The sequence below is a fragment of the Notolepis coatsorum genome (assembly GCF_963971535.1).
Source record: "Notolepis coatsorum genome assembly, chromosome: 15".
In the NCBI taxonomy this organism is placed as follows: domain Eukaryota; kingdom Metazoa; phylum Chordata; class Actinopteri; order Aulopiformes; family Paralepididae; genus Notolepis; species Notolepis coatsorum.
The window spans coordinates 23,976,912-23,994,001 of NC_140179.1; the positions used below are offsets into that span (position 1 = coordinate 23,976,912).

The 17,090-nt window shown below is 43.5% G+C and overlaps 1 protein-coding gene across 2 annotated transcripts; it reads left to right on the plus strand.

Moving 5' to 3' along the window:
- The first annotated feature begins 1,435 nt into the window (after nucleotides 1-1,435).
- LOC311241411 (uncharacterized protein) lies at nucleotides 1,436-15,938 on the plus strand. 2 transcript variants are annotated; one of them, XM_084330228.1, is made up of 4 exons: nucleotides 1,436-1,670; nucleotides 8,952-9,200; nucleotides 9,780-10,347; nucleotides 15,739-15,938. In XM_084330228.1, the coding sequence occupies exons 1-4, from the start codon at nucleotides 1,590-1,592 to the stop codon at nucleotides 15,750-15,752; spliced, it is 912 nt and encodes a 303-aa protein (XP_084186354.1). In that variant the 5' UTR covers nucleotides 1,436-1,589; the 3' UTR covers nucleotides 15,753-15,938. The 2 variants fall into 2 exon arrangements, with proteins under 2 accessions (XP_084186354.1, XP_084186353.1); XM_084330227.1 differs by having other exon boundaries at nucleotides 8,952-10,347; nucleotides 15,739-15,933.
- Nucleotides 15,939-17,090: the final 1,152 nt, after the last annotated feature.

Genomic DNA, 17,090 nt, shown 5'->3' on the forward strand with positions numbered 1-17,090 from the left:
CTGACCTCTTTAACGCATCTGTGAGAGGCTCATCACATGAATCATAATAGACAAACTGCCGCTTGGTGCTTGTCAGCCTCTGCTGCTTTAGTGTAGCAGCCACGTTCACGCTGCCGTCACATATCTCCTTAGGCTCCTAGCCCTAGGCGGCCGCCTGTATGGCCCCTATAGGACGGCCGTGTTTGTGTGAATGTGTGAGTGAATGGGTAAAATGTGAGGAACAAATTGTAAAGCACTTTGGATAAAAGCGCTATATAAATACACCATTTACACTGAATGTGTGTGAGTGTGTTTGTGAGAGAGGCAGAGAAACAGAGGGGAGGGAAATAGAGATGCATTATGGGTGATATAACATCTCTATTACATTCTGGTCGCCAGTAGATTTGATTTAGAGCTGCCTTTTTCTTGCAACTTTCCTTAATCCCTACATCGAAATATTGTAAATAGAGTCAAATACACCTTATTTTACATGCCACTATAATAAGGTTTTGAAATTCTAATGACGTGTAGGCCTGCCTAGTATTCTTTAGTATTTTTTTCCATTAAAAACATTCTCAAATTGTATATCTAATGCAATTACATAATTACGTTTGATTGATTGAAAATGTTATTAACAGATTGCAGAATGGGTACAGTACAGTACAGCTCAATACACACAATTGTTAAGGGGATGCAGACCAGAGAAAGTCTTTCGTCTTGTTTACATCAGGGTCCCCCATTTTCAATTCATCATAACATAATATGACATACATGACATAGATAGACAGTACTGCTACATCTATAGACATTTATGACATACCAGATCTACAAATACAGTACTGTTTGTGAGTACAAAAAAGAGTCTAAAAAAGAGAGTATATACATTTGACGAAGAAACTGTACATGTACATTCTTTCGTATTTTCCATTCAAACATTCTCAAATTTGTATATCTAATGTAATTACATAATTACGTCACGCAGTCATGAATGAATGAATGAATGAAAGCTTTATTTAACAGATTGCAGAATTGGTATAATACAGTACAGCTCAATACACACAATTGTTAAGGGAATGCAGACCAGAGAAAGACTTTCGTCTTGTTTACATCAGGGTCCCCCATTTTCAATTCATCATGACATTTATGACATACACGACATATCAGTAGGCCTACTGTTACATCCAGACATTTATGACATACCAGATTTACAAATACAGTACTGTTTGTGATACAAAAAAATAGTCTACAAAAGAGAGTATTTGAGGGGGGAGAAACTGTACATTCACCGACACCGGTGAACTCAGAATAACAGTGAACCGTGAACTCTGACTCCCCCCTTATATTATGTCAGATATAATAATAATAATCCATAACCAATGAACACCATCGTTGTACAGATGCGCTCTAAGCTCCTCCAATGAGCTCTCACTTTCTACAAGATGTCGCGCATCTAGGAAGTGGAGACAGACCACTGCGTGCCGCCCTACAGACACACTCCTCCTGTCACCGGCTGGACGACAACGTAGACAAAAATAATAATTATAATAATAATAATAATAATTGCATGTAGAGAGTGGTCGCGTTATCGGATATCAGTGCGGTCTGACATCATGGGGGCGAACAACAGCACGCGTAAAGTCTCCTTCGAGTCGGATGAGAACGACAACATCACGGTGGTGAAGGGCATACGGGTGAGTGGTGACACCGGGGGGGAAACCCGGTAACAACTCGGTAATAATAAAATGTCACACGGCTGCATTTAATAAACAAAGCCGCTCCTTATAGTCGTCCTCGTCCACTATGTTGAAGGTAAGACACACGTTATGGTTAGCTTGCTACATGCTAGCTAGTCGGCTAACGCTGGTTGACTTGGAGTGAGTGGTTAGCCTCATCACGCCCACCTGTCATTCAGAATACACCTGCTGTGCTGAACAACCCCTAGACATTAGATTAGATTAGATTCCAATGTACTGTCATCATCATCATCATACAGCACACGTACAGTTCAAGTTTCTTTATTAGTTGTCATACAGAAATACAGAATACTTTGCATGAAATGCTTCTTTCTGTTTTGCTCCTGAGAGTGTGCTAGAGCTAGATAATAACGAATACACCCAGAATACACCTGCTGAACCCCTAGCGTTGTTGACATTAGATTAGATAAGATTCCAATGTACTACTGTCATCATCATACAACAGTACAAGTACAGTACAACCAGATTACGTTTGGCATCCAACCACCTACCCAACCTCCTCCAATGTACAGTTTCTTCCCCCTCAAATGTATACTCTCTTTTTTAGACTCTTTTTGTATCACAAACAGTACTGTATTTGTAAATCTGGTATGTCATAAATGTATAGATGTAGCAGTACTGTCTATCGGTATGTCATAAATGTCAAGATTGATTGAAAATGGGGGACCCTGATGTAAACAAGACGAAAGTATTTCTCTGGTCTGCATCCCCTTAACAATTGTGTGTATTGAGCCGTACTGTATTGTACCCATTCTGCAATCTGTTAATAACATTTTCAATCAATCAATCAAGTGCAAATGTAACAAGTCATGTTCAAGTTTTGTTTTATTCAGCTATTACATCACAGTGAAATGCTTGGTTCTGTATGAGCCCCCTAAAGATTGTGCTTCATACAGTAAACATGTAACACTACACAAATATATACAACTAAAGTACAAAATGCAAACATTTGCTAGAGATGTAGTGAAAATATCTTTGTAATAAATAGATCAAATATGGTGTAGTGTTGTTAAAGAGTGTCAAGAGGTGAATGTTTAAAGTGAGTGCGTGCATGTAGAATGCATGGGTTAGTGTTAGTGTTGCAGTAAAGTGCAATAGTAATCTACAATGTACAGGTGATTAAACTGGGTACACAATTTATGAATTAGTACTACTGAGTAATAGTACGTATTTAGCCTATATATAACCACACACACCTGTAGACCAACACACCAATGTGTTTTTTTCTTATTGCGTGGTGGAAGTGTTCACAGATCAAACCTGTCCTCTGCCAGTTAAAGTTAGGCTAAATATACTGTAGGGTGAGAGGTGAGAGGTGTTAGTGGCCAAGGTAAGGCTATTATTTGCCTGTAGATCAGATGGCCAGCTTTCACTTGCTGCCATGCGATGTGTGTACCGTCTTATAGACCTGTTCGCTGTTTACAAACATACCGTGTTCGAGCCAATCAGAAATACCAACTGAGTCAAGTTGCACGAGCTGCTACGCTAAAAGAAGTACAACAAGGCTCTATGGAGAAACTAGAGCCATATGAAATCCGTTTTATTATTTTCCAAATTCCATTTAATTTTTTCCCAAATTCCGTTTTTTCCGTTTTAATATTTCAGAATTCTGTATTTTGCTTTTTATGCTCATTTTACCATCAGAAATAGTGTCTAATAAGTGGGAATGAATAAATGTCTACAATTGAATATGATATAACGTCCATTTAATGTTTTTAAGTGCTGCAACTCAGAAATACAGTTACATTTTACACAATACTTTTCAAATAATATTGTGACAAAATAAAAATACACATTTCAAGTGTAAACAATAGATACAGCTAGCTACTACTGACATTATCACAATGTCAGTAGCCTAGCTATATCTATTTTATTGTGATGAAATATAGTAATGCATAATTTAGGCACCTTTAGTTTATTTCGTTTATAAAGGACAGTGTATAATGACAATCGTTTGCATTAAACAAATGGATTGCACCAGATTTAGCAAGAAGCTATCATTTCCATCTATAGTCCTATGTACTGTAAAACGTTTCATAGCTATTTAAGTTTATTTCGATTATAAAGGGCAGTGTATAATGACTCGTTTGCATTAAACAAATGGATGGGTGCACTAGATTTAGCAAGAAGCGATCATGTCCTAACGTTATACTATAACTTATAGCTATTTAATCACAATAGTGTCGCAAGTGTTTTTGTGGCTCCAGTCCACGGAACGTTGACAGAATTAGCAAAACACCTTATCGCCGGAGGCATAAAAGTCATTAGGATACTGCTCTGCTCTGAATTGAGGGCTTATTGGGGAATTTATTAGCTTCTTGACGATGTAAACACCGAGGCAGCGAGACGCTTGGGAGACTGCCTGTGTTGTGTGTAACCCGCTCTAGCGTCCGCCTCCCCGGTCGCGTGTGCACCAAGCGTTCCACCCAAAAACGGAATTTCAGTCCAGATTAGGCCAAATTCTGCAATATTCCACGTTTTGCAGTTGATTCCATTTTTATTGGTCAATTCCGCGATTCCGTCCGCGATTCCGTGAACGCGGATTTCATATGGCTCTAGGAGAAACCATGACACTCCCCTGACTAAAAGTAGTTTCAAACGAAAACGGCTGGATGTCATTTAGCCAAATCAGCGTGGCTGTGAGTGTGAGTCTTTCACCTTTTACATATCTAGCTTTGACATGGATTGATTGTTTAGATCGCTAACACGGCTAACAAATGCACACTGCGCAGACTGACTCTGACACAGGGGGCGAAATTGGAGCCCGCCAAGCGCCATTGGCGGTCAGTTTTTACGTTTGGCGGGTGCCACTGAGAGGTCTGCCCGCCGTGTGGCAAGTACCAAATAGTAATGTAAAAATAAAAAATCTGCGGTGTGTTTTGGTTTTACGACAGTCGCAGTTTTTGGCAAACCCGTCTCTCACGGCGCGTCATCTCGTTGGCTTGTTTACCAACGTGACATCCGCTACACGCTCTTCTTCTGCTCTGTAGGGAGCTCAGCTAACGTTACCCCCACCTAGCTAACGCCGAGTAGCCAACGTTAGCGAAATGTAATAACGTTAAATAACATTAATCACTGATACAGTATGTGGAACCATATTAAAGGAGTAAGCCGGCCGGTAAAAAGACAACTCACCGCGGAAGAAGTGGCAGCGAGGCTCACGTTAGCTCTATATGTCCCAGTAAACTAAATAGTTCACTGAGGCGTTGTCTTAAGTAACGTTATCTAGCGGGCTAGCAGTAGCTACAGATAGCTCCTGATATCAATGTCTTATAACATTGATTCAATGCATATTCTAGCTTGAGGGCATGCTGAATGTGATTTGACCAAAGCACAGTAACGTTATACCAATAGGGCCGGAGAATCCTTGCATGCTGAATGTAGAGTATAGGGCCTAGCTGCAGCGCCGGAGAATCCTTGCTGGAGCTGGAGGCTACTCGAGTATACACACAGACAGTGGAGCTGTTTGCAGATAGCGAGCATTTTGACTTGTTGCGTGGTGGCGATGTCTCGCAGATAATACAACTACAAGTATGATTATATAATATATATATTTTATAAAAAAAAAAAAAGGCTGGTAAGAAATATGCTTGGCGGGTAGATTCTTCCCATCTACCCGCCACTGGCCGGTGAGTCAAAAAGTTAATTTCGCTCCCTGCTCTGACGTATACAGCAAACAGGTCTATAGGGCGAATCATCAAGTTTCAATTTCAATTACGATGTTGGCTTCCCATGATCACGAGAACAAGATAATGAAGATAAAAATGATTATTGTTTTCATTTTGCTTTGTGTTGTAAATGCAGCGAGTGCACCCTTTCTTCACAGTGGTGCACCCCCCCCCCCCCCCCCCAGCAACCAGTGGTTTATCATGCCAAGAGGGAGGAGGGAGCCACAGCACGTTATTTTGAAACGCCTTTAGTAACTTGTAGAAGACGACAGAAAGGCAGCCTTTGGTAACTAGAAGATGACAGAAAGGCAGCCTTTGGTAACTTGTAGAAGATGACAGAAAGGCAGCCTTTGGTAACTTGTAGAAGATGACAGAAAGGCAGCCTTTGGTAACTTGTAGAAGATGACAGAAAGGCAGCCTTTGGTAACTTGTAGAAGACGACAGAAAGGCAGCCTTTGGTAACTTGTAGAAGATGACAGAAAGGCAGCCTTTGGTAACTTGTAGAAGATGACAGAAAGGCAGCCTTTGGTAACTTGTAGAAGATGACAGAAAGGCAGTCTTTGGTAACTTGTAGAAGATGACAAAGGTAGCCTTTGGTAACTTGTAGAAGATGACAGAAAGGCAGCCTTTGGTAACTTGTAGAAGATGACAGAAAGGCAGCCTTTGGTAACTTGTAGAAGATGACAGAAGGGCAGCCTTTGGTAACTTGTAGAAGATGACAGAAGGGCAGCCTTTGGTAACTTGTAGAAGATGACAGAAGGGCAGCCTTTGGTAACTTGTAGAAGATGACAGAAGGGCAGCCTTTGGTAACTTGTAGAAGATGACAGAAGGGCAGCCTTTGGTAACTTGTAGAAGACGACAGAAAGGCAGCCTTTGGTAACTTGTAGAAGACGACAGAAAGGCAGCCTTTGGTAACTTGTAGAAGACGACAGAAAGGCAGCCTTTGGTAACTTGTAGAAGATGACAGAAAGGCAGCCTTTGGTAACTTGTAGAAGACGACAGAAAGGCAGCCTTTGGTAACTTGTAGAAGACGACAGAAAGGCAGCCTTTGGTAACTTGTAGAAGATGACAGAAAGGCAGCCTTTGGTCCAGAAAGGTCCAACAAATTCTCAAATCAATGAGTAATTGTGTTTTAATAATCGTGATTTCAAATCAAAATAATGTGAATATTATTTCTGTGCCATAATCGGGCAGCCCTACTGTCTTGTCACCTCTGTCTACACACACACTAAGTAAATCGACTGCATCTTCTTATCCAAACCGCTTTACAACATGTGCCTCACGTTCATGCTGCCCGGGAGGAGCTGGAATCAAACCGGGGACCTTCTGATTACCAGACGACCTCGCGCTCTACCTCCTGAGCCACTGTTGCGTATACCGTAGATCAGGGGTCTCAAACTCAATTTACCTGGGGGCCGCTGGAGGTAGAGTCTGGGTGAGGCTGGGCCGCATCAAATATTCCACAAAAAAAGGGTTTCAAGTATTCAAAAAAAAAGTACAACTGATCCAATCTTATCAATCTTTAGCAATAACATTTCAGAACATGAACAGTTCTTCAGAACATGAATGGTTCTTCAGAACATAGGCTTCTCAGTAGGGCTGCAACGATTAGTCGACATAATCGACGATGTCGATTATAAAAAATCGTCGACGAGAAATTGTTGCGTCGATTAGTCAAAAAAAAAAAAAAAAAAAAACGTTATTTAATTTTTTTTTTTTTTTTTTTTTTTGTGCACTACCTACAGTATCTTTGTGAGAGTGGCTTCTCAGGGTTCCAGACAACATCATAACATGATGATCCCATAGCAAATTTTGGACATTGAAAACATTGTTCCCCTGCAGGAGATAATGATCAGACTAGACACACAATACATTACACACGCACTCCTCTCACTCACACACAGCGATCAGAGTAAGACACACACATACACACTCCTCTCACTCACACACAGCGATCAGAGTAAGACACACACACATACACACTCCTCTCACTCACACACAGCGATCAGAGTAAGACACACACACATTCACACTCCTCTCTCTCACACACAGCGATCAGAGTAAGACACGCACACATTCACACTCCTCTCACTCACACACAGCGATCAGAGTAAGACACACACACATACACAAATTACACAGTACACACCTCTCACTCACACAGCGATCAGAGTAAGACACACACAAATTACACAGTACACACACTCCTCTCACTCACACAGCGATCAGAGTAAGACACACACACATACACACACACACGGACTCCTCTCACACACAGCAAACAAAAGTTATTTAAAGTACACTTCCACTTTAATTTGTATTATTTAATTTATTTATCTTGTTATGAGTGATTGCTGTATTGTTCTTCAAATACATTTTCATTTAAAGTGGCTTAAAGATCCAAATTCAAATGTTTCATGAGTCATTATTTTAATTTGCTATGGGATCATCATGTTATGATGTTGTTGTTTGGTCCTGACAAGAGTCTCAAAGTCTGGGGTGATGGTAGACAAGCAACTCTGAGGTCATGCTCAATGTCCAATCTGTTCCTCTGCTCTGTCTTCAGCTGGACCAGAGCTGAGAAGCCACTTTCACAAAGATAGGTCATTAAAAAAAAAAAAAAAAAAAAATCCGTTTTTTTTTTTTTTTTTTTTTGTTGTTGTTTACATTGGTTTTCGATTAGTCGACTAATCGAAAAAATAATCGGCAGATTAGTCGACTACCAAATTAGTCATTAGTTGCAGCCCTACTTCTCAGTGGTGTCAGTGAACTCATCCACAGCTATGGAAATGCACTGTGCATTTATTTTTATTTTATCACAAAGCTGTTTAATCAAATCACCAGCCAGTATTTCAGTTATTCTGGTTGCTGTGCTATCTGAGGGGGATTTGCTTTTGTTTGCCTTCAAACATGGTCTCCATCACAGTCATACATTATTTTCAAATTGCCACCCTTCACAAGAGCTACCGTTTCTTGGCTTATAGTCACATTGGTTTGGTGCTGGGACTCAGGATGAACGCATATTTTTCAGTCCATTCACCTTTGAATTGCAGTCGACTTTTCTTTTACTGACCATCTTTGAAAATGCCATCTTTTTCTGCTGGCTGCCTGCTGGCGAAAATAGGCTAGTAGCTACATTTATCTCACGGAGATCAAACTGGGAGCGAGGCTACTGTAGATGCGCTGTCAACTCTGCTCTGACTCTGACTGTTTAAGACCCGCCCTACTCTGCATCTGATTCGCAGAATGTGGGTGAGGGGGGAAAACACTGACGAATGTGATTGGACCAGACCCGTACACAGACACAGACAGTGGCAGTGCAGCCGGACATGCAGAGCACTGCTCGCAGTCAAGAGGAGATGGCGAGGATGCATTTTCCTTCCACTTTACTTTATCACTCTGGAATCACGTTTCAACCAAGTCACTAACGTAACGTTGCTGGCATGAGCCTGCGCTATGGTAGCCTACAAGTTATAAAATAAATAAAACTTGCTGTATAACTGTAAACCAGGCCTGACCTGTTGTCCTCTTCTCTCTCCGTCTCTTGCAGCTCTCTGAGAATGTCATCAACCGCATGCGGGAGCCGTCTCCTCCTCCCCCGCGGACCCCTGCCCCCAGCGTCCCTCCCCCACCCCCTCCCACCGTCGCTCCCCTCCCTCCCAAACCTCTCCTCCTGCCCCTCTTTGACCCCGTCACCTCCCTGCCCCCCCTTCCTCCCGTAGAGCCTGTTGCACCTCCTCCTGCCACGGAGACCGTGGCCACCCCTCCTCCTCCTCCTCCTACACCCTCCATGGAACAGGTAGAAGCATCCACCATCATTGACATGGTGTTCCCATCTCTTCCAACCCCAAGTACGGCTATCGCTGCTTCTGAGGCTGTGGCAGCTCCTGCTTATGAGGCTGTCGAGTTGGTAACGTTACCTCCACCTCCTCCTCCTCCCGCTCCTATTGCTCCTCCCCCTGAAATTGAGCTTATGCCACCTCCTCCTCCCATAATTGAGCCCATTGCTCCTCCCCCTGTAATTGAACCCATTGCTCCTCCCCCTGTAATTGAAGCTTTAGCGCCTCCCATAATTGAACCCATTGCTCCTCCCCCTGTAATTGAAGCTATAGCGCCTCTCATAATTGAACCCATTGCTCCTCCCCCACTAATTGAACCAATTATGGCACCCGCTGCTGCTGCTCCGCCCCTGCCTGAACTGGAACCCCTCGCCTGCCCCCCTCCTGCTCCTGCTGCTGAGCCTGTGCTCGTTCCGCAGCCTCCAGTGGAAGCTCTGGTCGTGCAGCCTGCTGCTGCTGACCCACTCGCCGCTGCTCCGCCCCTGGCTGCATTCATTGCTCCCGCCTCCACATGTGAACCAGTTGCTCCTCCTCCTCAGCCCCCAGTGGAACCAGTAGCTCTTGCCCCTGAGCCAGTGGTGGCTGCCCCTGAGCCAGTGGTGGCTGCCCCTGAGCCAGTGGCTGCTTCACCAGAACCAGTGGCTGCACCAGAGCCAGTGGCTGCACCAGAGCCAGTGGCTGCACCAGAGCCAGTGGCTGCACCAGAGCCAGTGGCTGCACCAGAGCCAGTGGCTGCACCAGAGCCAGTGGCTGCACCAGAGCCAGTGGCTGCACCAGAGCCAGTGGCTGCACCAGAGCCAGTGGCTGCACCAGAGCCAGTGGCTGCACCAGAGGCAGAGCCAGTGGCTGCACCAGAGGCAGTGGCTGCACCAGAGGCAGTGGCTGCACCAGAACCAGTGGCCGCACCAGAACCAGTGGCTGCACCAGAACCAGTGGCTGCACCAGAACCAGTAGTTGCACCAGAGCCAGAGGTGGCTGCATCAGAGGCAGTGGCTGCTGCACCAGAGGCAGTGGCCGCTGCCCCAGAACCAGAGGTGGCTGCACCAGAGGCAGTGGTGGCCTCCGAACCAGTGTCTGCACCTGAACCAGTGTCTGCAGTCCCACCAGGTTAGTTCTTCTATGTCAACACACTGATCCCTGTTCTGTAAAACATTCCAACTCGGAGGGAGTGATTTTTTTTCAGCAGCTGGTATAAGTTGGTCCGTCGGATCTGTCTAGTCCAGGGGTTCCCAAACTTTTCAGGCCGGGGCCCAGAAAATAAGGCGTCAGAGAGCCGCGGCCCAATGCACATCGTCAGGCTTTTTATTTTTATTTTTTTGTCATGCGACCGATTTTTTAAGCCAAATATCACTTCAATCCTATTAAGTTAGTTCAAGTTAGTTATTCATTTATATGTGCTATTTATGAGAGGGCTAACTTGTTGCAAAATAATAATGATAATAATAATAGCCTCATTAAAATACTATTGTTGCTTCGGTTGTTTTCAGCGTTTTATGTGCATAATCTGTTATTTAGTTTGAAATGTTCGTTGAAATAAGTAGATTTTTCGTTTTTGTTTATTTATTAAGTTAATATAAAACCATATAGTCACATTTTAGAATACAATAGAATAGAATTTTAGAATACAACTAAAAACACTGTCCTGGCCTGCTTCTAAGTTCAGTGGCCTGACAAAAAAAAAAAAAAAAAAATAAAAAAAATGTTTTTATTTTATTTTTTTTAAATCATCTCGCGGCCCATCCGTGGCTGCTCGCGGCCCACCTTTGGGTCGCGACCCCGACTTTGGGAACCACTGGTCTAGTCCACATGTACATAGGTATCTATCTAACCATCTTAGGCCTAGTCCACATGTACACAGGTATCTATCTAACCATCTTAAGTCTAGTCCACATGTACACAGGTATCTATCTAACCATCTTAAGTCTAGTCCACATGTACACAGGTATCTATCTAACCATCTTAAGTCTAGTCCACATGTACACAGGTATCTATCTAACCATCTTAAGTCTAGTCCACATGTACACAGGTATCTATCTAACCATCTTAAGTCTAGTCCACATGTACACAGGTATCTATCTAACCATCTTAAGTCTAGTCCACATGTACACAGGTATCTATCTAACCATCTTAAGTCTAGTCCACATGTACACAGGTATCTATCTAACCATCTTAAGTCTAGTCCACATGTACACAGGTATCTATCTAACCATCTTAGACCTAGTCCATGTGTACACAGGTATCTATCTAACCATCTTAAGTCTAGTCCACATGTACACAGGTATCTATCTAACCATCTTAAGTCTAGTCCACATGTACACAGTTATCTATCTAACCTTCTTAGACCTAGTCCACATGTACACAGGTATCTATCTAACCATCTTAAGTCTAGTCCACATGTACACAGGTATCTATCTAACCATCTTAGGCCTAGTCCATGTGTACACACACAGGTATCTATCTAACAGGGCTTGAAATTAACTTTTTTACTTGGTAGCACTGGTGCTCCCAACTTCAAAAAGTTGGGAGCACCAGCAAAAATGTAGGAGCACCCACCAAAATGTAAGGAGCACCAACAATATATATGTAATCAGGGCCCGAAAATAATGTTGACTCACCGGCCAATGGCGGGTAGATGGGAAAAATCTACCTGGCCAAAAGAAAAACGCATTTTTGTGTCACATATATAAAATGTAAAGACTAACACAAAAGATAAGACGCATATACTAATAATAATAATAATAATTCATTTAATTTATATAGCGCTTCTCAATAACCCGAAGTCGCTGACAGTAGTCGGGAGCAGGGGTACAAACAAAGAGGCGAAAGCAAAGAAACAAAACAAAACAACAAAGAAACAAAAACAAAGGAACATGAGACCATGGGGGGAACGGGGGAGACAGCCTGATGGCACAAAAAAAAGACTAGAGACATATCGATCAGGTTGGAGGGGAGGGGGGGGTTTAGGGGTGGGGGGGGTTGAAGGCAAGGGAGAACAGGTGGGTTTTGAGGCGAGCTTTGAAGGTGGAGAGTGTAGGGGAGTCTCTGATGGACTGGGGGAGGGAGTTCCAGAGTCGGGGTGCAGTGCGAGAGAAGGCCCGATCTCCGAAGTTTTTAAGCTTGGATGTCGGGACAGTGAGGGAGGCAGTGGAGGAGGACCGGAGGGAACGGGTTGGGCGGTAGGGGAGAAGGAGATCAGTCAGGTAGGGGGGGGCCAGGCTGTGGAGGGCTTTGAAGGTGAGGAGTAGTGTTTTAAAGTTAATGCGGTGTTTGATCGGGAGCCAGTGGAGGGAGTGGAGGACAGGAGTGATGTGTTCGCGGGACCGGGTGTTAGTGATATATATGACACATATATATATATGTGTACTAGGGCTGTACCGAATGCTTCGAAGCTTCGATCATAATGTTGACATTCGAATTCTAAATCAACATTCGAATTTAAAGGCCCTCCCATAGTCGAGCAGACTGTACGCGGACTGGACTCAGCGGAGGTCCACTGGACTCTTTGAGCTTTCATAGTCGAGCGGACCTCCGCGGACCAATTTCCTACATGTCACGCGCCAGTTTACACAATTGTCCCCACGCTGTTCAACTTCTGTCATGTCGTCGTCATCCGATGTCAAAATAAAGTATGTTATCTCCGTTTCCAATATTTCGATAATAAAACGGGCAGTTTTACGCACTTGAATAACAGGTATATAGGCTTGAGGTGGACAGCGCGTGGTGCTGAAATGACAAACACGCATTGCATGAAATAAAAGCATCAGTTTTATTTCAAAATATTGGAAACGGAGATAACATTCTATGTTATCTCCGTTTCCAATATTTTGAAATAAAACTGGCAATTTTACACACTTCATTTAGAAAAGCCATTCAAACATCTCTCTTGGCACGGAGCTAGTGGTCAGAGTAAAATGCAGATCGGCATCACATTAAATGCAGTTCGATGTCAACCAAAACGGCGAGCAGCGTTTTGTGTGACACCAAGTCAGCGGCGCGGATGTCCGCTCGTCAGAAAATAGGAGCTTCGCACTTGGACTCTGCTGTGGGTCTGCTGTCCGCTGAGATCAAAGCTCAAAGAGTCTGCGCGGACCTCCGCGGAGTCTGCTCTGTGTACAGTCTGCTCGACTATGGGAGGGCCTTAAGGCGAGACACGGCAGGTAAAAAAAAACTTTTTTTGATGCACTGGTCAATTTTGAGATTTTGTGCTATTTTGCTTCCATAACATGTCTTTTTTCAGACTATTGGAAAGGAAACATTCAAAATACACATTTAGATGTTTATTTTACTACACTTTGTCACGCTGCGCCTGTTGATTTTGCAGCATTCCGAATTCAGATCAACGGCATTATGAGGTACAGCTGTCTCGCGCTGAGGGCTTGTCACAAGCACCGAGCTCTCATTGGGCTGGTGCAGATTTCTGATAGCGTGATTGGTTCAGATGCATCACATGCTCTGACATGCTGTTGTGAGCCACGGGAGATTCATTCCGCGGGAGACCCTAATCTGTCAAAATGCCGAAACAGCGAGTGAGGAAACTCGGCGTAAAGAGTTCCCAGAAAAGACAACAACAATTGTTGCTAGCAAGAGGGTGTAAACAAAAAGAAAGTAGAAGATGAAATGCCTTCACAAAGCGCATCGATGCGTAAGCTGTCAATTGGAAAGCAGGAGTGTTTAGACAGCGGGGGTGAACAAACACCAAGCCTCGTCACACAGCAGTGGCTGATAGTTCATGTAGCCCGCTTGAATGAACTGATCCGCGTGTTGATATGTCCTAATTGCGCGGGGACAGGGCTTCAAATTATCATCGATCCGCAGAATCGGGGGTTCTGTAGCAGTTTGATAATTGAGTGCAGTCTGTGCCAAAAAGATCAGTACCGCAAAAGTGTCTATACATCCACACGTATCCACGACTCAACCAGGAACGATGTGGCGTTTGATGTGAATGTGCGCATGGTCCTCTTAGCGCACGAGTTAGGGTTGGGGTATGCAGCCCTCAGAAAGATCAGCAAAGTGTTGGGGATCCCTGGACTTCACGTCAAAACATACCAGAAACAATAAAAGAGTGACCGTTATGGAAACAGGGTTGATAAGAAGAACTCTCTCTAAATGGATGAATGCGTGTGTGCACACACACACATACACATCCTGTATACACACACACACACACACACACACACACACACACACACACACACACACACTAAGGCTTGGCCCGAACGTTCGTTCGTTATGCTGACATTCAGACTTTAATTAATGGGTTTGAACGTTCGGTAAAAAAATTAAAATTAGGCGCGCGGGCGTTGAGGCGATGTGAAGAGGCGCGTCCCCCGCGGCGCTCGGCTCAACCAGTATGGTCTGCCGGGCTGCATCTGGATACTATTGTCTCAACCAGAGCTCTCAACCAATGCAATAGAACAATTTTGATTGACAGGCGTCAGGCGATTCTGCCAATTACGTCACACCGCTTGCACCCGCCTCTGCTGTTACCACCAATCGGCAAGCGTTTATTAGTTTTTTACTTCCGGCAATGCCGCCATTGATCTGCTTGCGAGAAGCACAACAGACTTACCGTAGCTAATACGTTAGCTCCCCGCCGAGAACGTAGATGAGGATGACCAAACGAGGCATAATGATTTTACTGCAACGAATGTTATAATAAAACAAAGCCTTTCTATACATGTGTCTGATTGAAAACTTTATTAACAGACTGCAGAATGGGTACAACTCAGGGCTCTATGAGCAACGGAAGGACGAGTAATGCTTGCTACTTGCCATGTTCGGGTAAATAATATGCTGATGTTATTGAATGTGTAACACTAACTATATAACGTTAATGCCACAAAACGAATGCCTTTGTTTATCTAGCCCCTTACGTGACTGCGGTGTGCAAGGGCTATTGTTTATCATAAGTAGTAACTTTGATGCAGTAGCTTGTTTATTTTCTTCTGAGTGCTTTGTTTAATTACATGTTTACATGAACAGCCACCACTGTAAACATGTTTTTCACCAATAGACTATGCAATGCCGCCCTCCGTAGGATCTATAATAATACAATAAAAAAAAATTAAGGGACAGCCTTAACACACACACACACACACACACACACACACACACACACACACACACACACACACACACACACACACACACACACACACACACACACACACACACACACACACACACACTTTTTTTTTCTCTCTCTCTCTCTCTCTCTCTCTCTCTCTCTCTCTCTCTCTCTCTCTCTCTCTCTCTCTCTGTCTGTGTTGTATATATGGAATAGATGGCTGTTTTTTTTTTATATACTTATTGTATGTTATGTTTCTACCACTAAAGTAAAAAGAAAAGTTGATCAGATGTACAGTCCCTATATATTTACCCATGGTAATTATATTGGTGTGTAATATATTATTTGCATATTTTACAATATATTGTGATATGGTGGGAAATATAATGTGCTTTAAAATAATGATTGAAAATATTTTTCATTTCTGTTAGGGGTTTCATTTTAGTGGCAGAAATTGAGAGAGGCCTGGAGTCACTGCACAGGACCAGGGAGCAGGTCAGGCAGGCATATGCAGATGTTGACCCAGATGTGGCAGAGTTGCTGAGGAAGGATCCAGATGCAGTCATAAACATAAGTGTTTCTTTTGATGGCACCTGGCAAAAAAGAGGCTTCACTTCACATTATGGAATCGGCGTGTGCGTTGACCTCCTTACAGGACTGGTGATAGACTATGACAGTGCTTCTCAAACTTTTTCTGTCAGGCCCCCCTTTGGCGGACCAAAATATTTTGGGCCCCCCCCCCCTCGCCCCAACAAAATAGTCATGAAATGGGCCATGTTTAAATTGATTGAAATAACACCAATATCGTGACCTTTCAAATTGGCCCTATATTTTGTTTTCAGAGCTGTCATGGATGAAAAGCCAGCTTCACACAGATACTGTATGTGGTGCTGAATGGTATCAACACCTTAACTGCTGCATCATGAGATACTTGGTGGGCCATGAGATGAGATACTTGGTACTCAGCACCACACTCTGAAACTAGCTCTCTAGGTGGTATCAGATGAGATTTCAAAGAGTTCTTCCAAGAGTTTGGATGGAGATGTGTCAGGAAGCTTTGTCTCAATGTTGTCTGTAAAGGTTTTTTTTATCCAGAGTAACTTGGTGATCCTTTTCTGTGTTTTATTAAATAATGATTTTCAGATTTTGAGAAATGGTATTTTCATGGAGAACAGTGCAGCTGCAACAGATAGCACTTTAGTGATAATTTTCTGTAATACATTTTTTTTTCTTTTTTTTAATAAATCTCAAGGCCCCCCCTGTCATGCCTCTGCGCCCCCCCTGGGGGGCGCGCCCCCCACTTTGAGAAACACTGGACTATGAGGTCCTATCATCCTACTGCCATGCGTGTGCCCTGAAGGAAAATGCCAAGCGACAGAAGAAAGTAACAGAGCAGGAGTTTGACAGCTGGAGAGAGACACACAAAGACTGTGCTAAAAACTTTGCCGGTTCAAGTAAGGCAACGGAGAAGGAGTCAGCAAAAAGGATGTGGGCTAGATCTGTGAATCGCCACCAGGTGCGGTACATTGAGATGCTATCAGATGGGGATAGTACAGCATTTAGGGAGGTAGTTGCACTGGACCCATACCCTGGGCAGGAAATCATTAAATTGGAGTGTATAAATCATGCCCACAAGAGAATGGGTACAGCACTAAGGAAGTGTAGTACAGAGGGTAAGTTAGGAGGAAAAGGTGTGGGGAAACTGACTGCGAATAAATGCAAATTATTATAGGGGGGCAATTTTGGATAACGAGGGTTCAATCGATCAAATGAAGGCCGCAAT